The following is an 8,823-nucleotide window of genomic DNA, read 5'->3' as shown; positions in this document are numbered from 1 at the left end:
ATTCAATAATTGTAGAACCATCTTCAGGGAAAGGAAAGTAGAGTATTCATTCTGCTGTCTTTAATATTCTTTTGATAATAGGCTGCCTAATAATACACAGAAGCATACTATTGATACTAGTTTGCTTGGCTATTTGCTGCTTTTTTAAAATAATGTTTTTATTGATTTTTAGAGAGAGGAAGGGAGAAAGGTATATATATATAGAGAGAGATATCATTGATCAGTATGCCCCCTACTAGGGATCGTAACTTGCAACCTGAGCATGTGCCCTGACTAGGAATCGAACCGGTGACCTCTTGGTTCCTGTTTTGGTTGCTCAACCACTGACACACACTGGCTAACTATTTGTTAATTTGATTATTTCTTTACTTTGTCTTCCCAGTTACAATGTAAACCACTATGTCCTCTACCACCACTATATCCTCAGTGCACATTAGATGGCCAATGGTAAATATTCACAAAATACTTATTGAATACGTGTTTAAATGTACAATCAGGGTCTGAGAAAAACACACATGAGTGGCCTAAGATGAGGCCTCAGGAATTTCCCGGAGAGATTCTGACATGAGCACAAGTGAATCCCAAGTGAAATGACTGTAGGGCACATACAGCTAGGATGGGAGTGCCTTCTACAATGTCAGAAACATTGAGGACATTCCTTTAGGTAAAAAGATTGGATTGGAAAATCTAGACATACTCAAGCCTTAAGTAATCACTGTGAAGGAGAATGAAGCTCCATGATTGGCTTTGGCCACACAGACTTCGCTCCTGCAACAGAGGGTCACCTGGAGGAGAGCAGCCACTTAACAAAATCAGAGTTCTCTCAGAAGAGGAAGGGGGGGCTATGGGAGGGTTGGAAGAGATAAATGTTGGGTGGGAAACCAATAGCACATGGATGGCTATTTATAGGAGACACATTTAAAACAGGTTTTTGATAGGAGGCACACTAAAAGGCAGGATTGCTTTAACAGTAAAAATAATATGCAAGTACATGCCTGGCAAAAGCAAAGAAAAAGAAAGCAGGCCAGGCAGTATTGTTAGATAAAATATGATTCAAGGCAAAATATGTTAAATCAACAAAGTCAGACACTTCAATAGATTAAAAGTAGAATTCACAGTGAAAAATAAAGTTTTGAACCTATATTTACCTTACATTTTGAACTAAAAACTAGCAGTTGAAGAATTACAAAGATAAACTAACAGAAATGATATACTAGTGATCTTAAATGACTTTTCTTGACTCTTTACTGGTCAAATAAGTACAATATAAATAAGGATATAGAAAGATATGAAAAATAAAAGTTTATTTAGTAGATTTACATACCAATCTGACTTGCAAACATTTATTCTTTCCCAGTGCCCACTGAACATTAGCAATAACCAAGCACACGTGGCTATAAAGAAACTTTCAAATTATTCCAAAAGAAGAAAAGCACAGACATTAACTTTAACTATACTGCACTGAAACTAGAACTAAATAAGTAAAAAGAAAAAAAAATTCTGATCATCTGAATAAAACCCCCCACTTAATTATGTTGTTTAATTCCAGTGTTTCACATGAAAATGTTGCCTCAGATCTCCTATTACAAGGAGAATAATTGGCCAATGACCTTGACTGCTGAGCCTAAAACCGATCACCATGTACACTTCCCACTGGCTGCTCCAGCCAATGCCTGAGTAGTATTCCTTTGATGAGTGACTGGCTCAGGGAACCTGAAGAAACTTCGTTAACATGGGGTTTCAGTCTAAGGCAGCGGTTCTCAACCTGTGGGTCGCGAGCCCTTTGGGGGTCGAATGACCCTTTCACAGGGATCACCTAAGACCATCGGAAAACACCTATATAATTACATATTGTTTTTGTGATTAATCACTATGCTTTAATTATGCTCAATTTGTAACAATGAAAATACATCCTACATATTTATTTACATTACAATTCATATTTACATTAGGATTCATAAGAGTAGCAAAATTACAGTTATGAAGTAGCAACGAAATAATTTTATGGTTGGGGGTCACCACAACACGAGGAACTGTATTAAAGGGTTGCGGCATTAGGAAGGTTGAGAACCACTGCTCTAGGGCCTTCCTTCCCCATCTTTTTCACGGAAGTCAGACCTGTATTGCAGTCTGATATCTCTCTCCATCTCCTCCTGCTCCCTCCCCATTTCCTTCAGTTTTTTTCCCTCTCAATAAATCTCTTGCACATGTAATTCCTTAATGGTATTTACTTCTCACAGGACTAACACAAGTGTCAAAGAATAAATCAACCCTGCAATTGTAATTTAGGAAAGAATAATGAGAACATTACATATCAAAAGGACACAGAACATCTATAGAGGTAAATTTGTGGTATTAAAGGTTTCCATAATTATACAAGGCAGAATGAAGCTATATAAACGAATCGTTCAGTCCACAAAATTAAAAGGAGGGTAATAAACTTAACCAAAGGAAAGCAGGAGGAAGCAGCTGACTAACTGTGGAAGGCAGAATGTCTCACAAAGACATCCAGGCCTTCTCTGTGGGCCCTGTGACTATGTCATGTCAGATGGCCAAAGGGGCTTGCAGTTGTGGTTAAGGTTGCAGACCTTGAAATGGGGAGACTATACTGTCTTCTCTAAGTGGCCCAATCTAACCACCTGCGCCCCTTAAAAGCAGATATTGTTTTCTACTTGGAGTCAGAGATTTGAAGTGTGAGATGAATTTGATCTGCTATTGCTGGAGAGAGATGACATTGAAAACATCAGAAGGTAGACAGGTAGCTGGAGGAAGATCAGCCCCCAACTGAGAGCCAGCGAGGACCTCAGACCTGCAACTTCCAGAAATGGAGTTGGGCCAAACACTTATGAATGAGCCTAGAAGAGGGCTTATCCCCAGAGCCTTCCCGAAAGGAACACAGCCTTGCTGACACGTCCGTTTCAGCCTGTGCGCTCCTCGAAGAGGAGCCAGCCTAGTCCTCCCAGACCTTTGACCTACAAAAACAGAGATAATGTATTTGTTTTATTATAAACCACGAGGCGTGTGGTTGATTTCTTATGGCAGCAATATAAAATGAATATACAAACATTTAAAAAATTAAGGAACAAAAAATTATGGGATTAATGTGTAAATTCAAGGGCTGTTTTGTGTGTTTTTTTTTTGAAAATGTAATAGGCAAAGTTTGTTATATTCTAAACATGAAGAAAAGAGAAAACAAAAATATTAAAATTAGGAATAAGAAAAGATGAAGTAGTTATAAATATCTATGATCCAAATAACATAGCAAACACATTTACAAAGCTGAAATTATAGATGAAATGGAAACTCAAAAATTATAAGATACTTTAATTCTCCTTTTTCAATCTGAGACAGAAAAAGGAGATACAAAAAAATAGGATAAAAAGACCTAACAAATAAGCTATTTTTTATAGATTTCAACTGAAATTTGTACCCTAAAAGTACTGAATGTACATTCTTTTAGAACATGTACAAAATTTTACTCTCCAGCTACACACACACACACACACACACACACACAACTCTCAAAATATTCCAAAAACTAAAGCCAGCATATAACAAATTTTAATTACAATGAAATAAAATTAAAAATGAGTACTAGCATAACAAAACAGAAAATTCCTTATTTGGGGGAAAAAATCAACAACAATAACTCCTCTAAAGTATTCAATAAAAAGCATGATATGCATTTGCAAACTTTCTAGGAAACAATAATGAGAACATTACATAGCAAACCCCAGGGGATATAGGAATGAATGAATGCTCAGGGAACATTTGCAGTCATAAATGATTATATCAGTTAAAAAAGAAAGAATGTAAATACATTAAGGCAAAAAGTCAGGAAATGAACAGCAAAGCAAACTGCAGGAAAGGAAAAAAAATATTTTTATAAAGTCAGTACAACATTAATTACAAAAATCTGAAAATACTGCACAAAACCCCCAGAGACTAATCTCATTTATAAACATTGATCAAGATTTTTATTTTTTTTCTCCTAACTTAAATATTTATTAGTCTGGAAAAAGGGCTCAGCCTGCACCCCACCCTTTCCCAAACCACTTCCCGAATCAGGGGACAGGACTCAGAGGAGTTGTTTCAAATAAGCCAGAATGTATCTGGGGAAGAACAATCTTCATTCCCGAGACCTGACATTACAATCACATGTGTTTGCCAAGGAGAGGAGGGGGCCAGTGCGAATGGTAGATGGACTAGATGAGGGGAAACAGGATGGGCCTTTCTTTGTCACAGTTTGGGCTCAGGGAAGGGTTGAGATAAACAAGTATTTTTGAAAGAGGGGAGATAGAAGGAGAGGCAAAGGAAGGTCAAAGACTGGTCACCCTGACCACCTCGCATGGTAGAAAGAAAAAGGGAGTTGAGGACTCAGCACCTGAGAGAGGAGAATCCCAGGGCTTTTTCAACCCCACGGTGAATAGAGGCAAAAGGCTCTGCTTCCTTTCCCTTCAGGGAATTCAGAAAGGTCTGCCTGAAGGCAAGAGGGCTCGGTGACAGGCCTGTAGCTCCAGCCCAGGCTAAGTTTCTCCTCATTCATTTCCAAAGGCCCCGCCCAAGAGAACTGAAATAAGAGTACGAGATTCTGTCTCTGCTCTCCACGATCAAGAAAGGGGAGTGGAGACAAGGCACAAAGACCCTGGGTACAACGGTGAACTTCAATGTGGCCAAATAGAACAAGGGATGCCTGCCTTCACCTGGTAGGTAGCTGGGCCTTTGCTAGCAGCAGGAACCACATCAAAAGGGCTCACAGAACAGGTCTTATTCCTAGGAAGTCAGGGGGAAAGCCTCAGTTGGTATGGCACCATCTTGGGTGGGATGACAGGGCAGCGGGCAGGCCCCTCCCACGACAACACTTCTGCCTCAGCTCCCGCTGGTTCTCCAGACGTTCCCCATGGCTGGCAATCAGGGAGGAAACGTGTTGTGTTTCACATGATCAGACACTGTTCGCCATTGGCACCTGGTGGGCCTGACAGATTGAGGGCATCCAGGTCAAAGTTGAGGCCAGGAGGCATCTCCCCAGCCAGCGCTTTTGGAGGAGGGCCCAAATCCTGTAGCTGCAGCATCAGGTCCAGCGCTGTCTCAAAATGAGCCTTCTGAGTGACCTCACTGCCTGTGGGCGTCTGTCTCTGCTTCAAACTGCTCACACATCTTGCCCATGACACTGCGCTGTTCCTGATATTTTCCAAACTGTTCTGGAGGTCGAGATTCCCAGTGACTCTGCAACCATTCTGGACACTTTCCTGTGATCTCCTTCAGTGACGGGTACAGCACCTCCCTGGACAGTAGGTTCTGCAGGATACCCTGCATGATGGGGAGGATGTTCCCTTCACCACCCCTTCCTCCATGCCCAGCCCTTCCATGGCCTTGGCCAGCTCCTCTTCTGACATGCCTGAGTTCTGCATCAGGGGCGTTTTTGGCCAGTCCACTTCGTGTCTCCTTTAGGCAAGAAGTGGATTCTTGTTGGGAAGTGACATCGCTACTCACTCTTCCAGCAGCCTGGGAGCTTTCGGAACTGCTCCGCCAGGTGGGGCCCTTCCTCAGCCAACTCCTTCATTGCCTTTTCTAACTCTGCAGGGGCTTGGGAAGCCAGCTCTCTGTCTAATGGTTCCTGGAAAAACTGCTCTTGGGAGGCGAAGAGGGCATCTTTGGCAGTGTCTCCTGGCGACCTCTTCTGGGCCCTGAAGCATCAGGGGCCGTGGTGGTAGGAGGGGGTCCTGCGGAGGGTCTGGCCTTATCAAAATCATCGAGAGCACTTTCCAGAAGCTCTTCAATTCCCGGCCTGTGTCAGCCCCTACCCCACAGTCCCCCAAGATTTTTAAATAAAATATCAGCAAACAGTATCCAGCAGCAGAAGAAAAAAATATAATCAAGTGCAATTTATTTTTTTAAAAAGTAAAGATGGTTTAAAAATAAGAAATGTATTAATATGAATAATTATGCTAGTAAAACTGAGGGGAAACCTCATATGATTATCTCCACAAATGCTGAAAAGGCCATTAACAACATTTATAATTCTTGATTAAAAAATAAACAACATTAATAAAATAGGAATAGTTGTGCATTATGCATGTTTATGGAGAAAACTTACTTCCCCTTCATAAAGGAAACAGGAGTAATTTCTGTTAAAATCAGGAACAAAAGCAGTAAGCCCACCACCCCTGCTTTACTATAAATATTGTACTGCAGTTATTAATAAAAGCAGTTAGGAAAGGGCAAAAAATTATTTGTAGGAAAATAGAAAAAGATGAGATAAATTTCTTTAAAAATTATATGATTGTGTGTCTGGGAAAACCAAAAACAACTGAAAAATTACTAATATCAAGAAGAGAATTCACTAAGTTGGTGGAGAATAAAATCAATATATCCTTCCAATATAAAATTAACAACTAGTCAGAAGATATAATGAAACCCCATTACAATAAACTAAAATAAAATCTTGAAATATATTTAAGAAGAAATGATACCAAAATCATATGAGGAAGATTTGAAACCCTTCCTGACGGGCATAAGAGCAAATGAGAAACATTCTATATTTTTAGATAAAACACTCAGCATTATGACTATGTCAATGCTGAAGTTAATTTATACATTTAATATTCAATAAAATTAAAGCAGAGTGTATTTGTTGATTTATTTGTTGGAATTAGGTTGTTTTTAAAATCGTGCAAAAACAATTATCACCAAGAAAAGGGAAAAAAGAAAGCAATGGAAGGGATTAGCCCTATCAGACATTAAAAATACTATAAGGTTTTAATAATTAAAATAATAAAGACACATCCTATTAGTAAGAAAAACTCAAATGGATCAAGTATTTAAATGAAAACAATAAAACATTGAAAATGCTAGAAGAAAATATGAGCAATCCTTTCAAGCCTTTGTGTAGGCAAACTCTTTTTGTGACTTGAAATTCCAGAAGCCACAATAGAAAAGATGGATAAATTCAGTTACAGATAAAGATCATATGCATGTCAAAAGACAAATAACAAACTGGGACAATCTATTTGTAGCTCATATAAAAAAAAACAACAACAACGAAAATCTCCTAGAAATTGAGAAGAAAACTATGCCAATAGGGAAATGGATAAAAGACACAAACAAACTGCTTACGAAAAAACAAAACAAAAAACCCCCACAAAACAAACCAGACAAATAGCTCTTACATATAAGAAAAGCTGCTAAATCTCATTCATAATAAGAAAGGCCAATTAAAACACAGAGATGCTCTCTTTTTCCTATAAAAATGGCAAAATTTAAAAGTCAAACAATAGTCATTGGTGAACCAATAAAGATATAGAACATTTTACTTATTGCTGGTGGGTGTGCAATATGGTAAAACTCCTACAGGGAACAAAATCTTTCAAAATAGCAAGCACATGTACCTTTCACCCAGCAATCCCACTTCTGATATTTATCTTTCAGACATACCTACATAAACACCTAATGCCTTAATTGCCAGGTTATACATTCCAGCATTGTTTCAAAATATTGAAACGAACCAATGTCCCTGATGAGAGAGAGTGAACTGAACTGTTATATACAAAGGAAGAGTATGCACTTGTGTAAAAAGAATGAGTAAGCTCTCCATGTCCTGATACGGTGGACTTCCAAGATATATTTGTTCAGGGGAAAAAAAGAGATGTTGCATTGTAATATTTATAATATGCTATCTCTTGTGTAATAAAGGGGAAATGAAGAATGTATATTTGCATTTGCTTGTATCTGCATGAAGGCACATTGAGAGGATCCAAACAGACTGGTAAAAATGATTACCTATGAGAGGCATGAAAGAATGTGATAATTCGTAACAGAGGTAGGAGTGAAAATTCTCAGGATACATTATCTTATATAGTTTTGATTTTTGGACCATGTGTATGCATTACCTGTTTAAAAAAATACTAAGGAGAGAAACTATAGTCCAGTGTCACTTTGCTTTTGAATTTAGATACAGAATCAAATACTATACAGGGACTGCATCGATTTTATTACAGAAATGCAAGAATGTGTTTTACTATTGGGAAATGTAATGACACAGCACACGAGAAGTCCAAAAAAATAAACAAACAAACCCAAACTGAAAAACAATCAATATGGGGATTTAGACATCTGTTGATGTCTAAAAGGCATGTGGTAAAATTAAATGTTCAGTCCTAATGGAAACAAAGTAGGAATTGAGGGATACTTTCTTGACATGGTTAAAAATATATCAAACCAACAGCTAACAACAAACAGCAAAAATCTCCCAATATAATCAGGAACCAAATAAGTTTGCCTTCTATAACAACATTTATTTAACGATGTTCTAGAAATTCTGGTCAAGCCTTAAGAAAAAAGTAATTAGGTATTAAATCAGAAAACCAGAGATAAATTTGTCATCAGCAGAATTGAGTACCTTGAAAAATGAAGAGAGTACACAAAAACGATTAGGAATAATTAGATGGGTGCATAGGGGGGTGGACAAGCGGCCCCAGGGGACAGGAGTAAAAGTGGACATAGACCTACTGGTGTGTACTCCTGTGAACCTTCTGCTCTTGATAAACCAGCTCCCAGAAGCAAATAAGCAAATAATCAAACACCAAACCTTCATCATCCCCAATTTCCAAACAACTTCCATTTTGTTCTGCTCTAACAACTTTAGAAGAGATGTGCTTGTTTCACATCAGGCATGTGACAAAGTGGGGCACAGAGACTTTGCACTGGCTCTTTTAGTCAAACCACTAACTGCAGGAGAAAGGGGAGAGACATTGTAGGCAGAAACAAACAAGAAGATTGAGGCTGTTCTATACTGGAATGGGGACCTCCTTGCAGGTAGGTCAG

The 8,823-nt window shown here is 38.6% G+C and overlaps 1 protein-coding gene across 1 annotated transcript in view; it reads right to left on the bottom strand.

The window, feature by feature from the left end:
• FAM81B (family with sequence similarity 81 member B) overlaps positions 1 to 8,823 on the bottom strand; it is a gene marked incomplete at its 5' end in the record, with an annotated part of 59,440 nt that overhangs the window by 11,401 nt on the left and 39,216 nt on the right. Inside the window, one exon of the mRNA XM_006775586.2 lies at positions 5,117 to 5,445. Within this exon, the coding sequence (XP_006775649.1) occupies positions 5,117 to 5,445 (329 nt within the window). The remainder of the gene's footprint in view (positions 1 to 5,116; positions 5,446 to 8,823) is intronic.

This window comes from Myotis davidii, unplaced genomic scaffold (assembly GCF_000327345.1).
Source record: "Myotis davidii unplaced genomic scaffold, ASM32734v1 scaffold44, whole genome shotgun sequence".
NCBI lineage: Eukaryota > Metazoa > Chordata > Mammalia > Chiroptera > Vespertilionidae > Myotis > Myotis davidii.
Note: the sequence above shows the minus strand (reverse complement) of the source record. Positions and strands in the feature narration are given on the sequence as shown.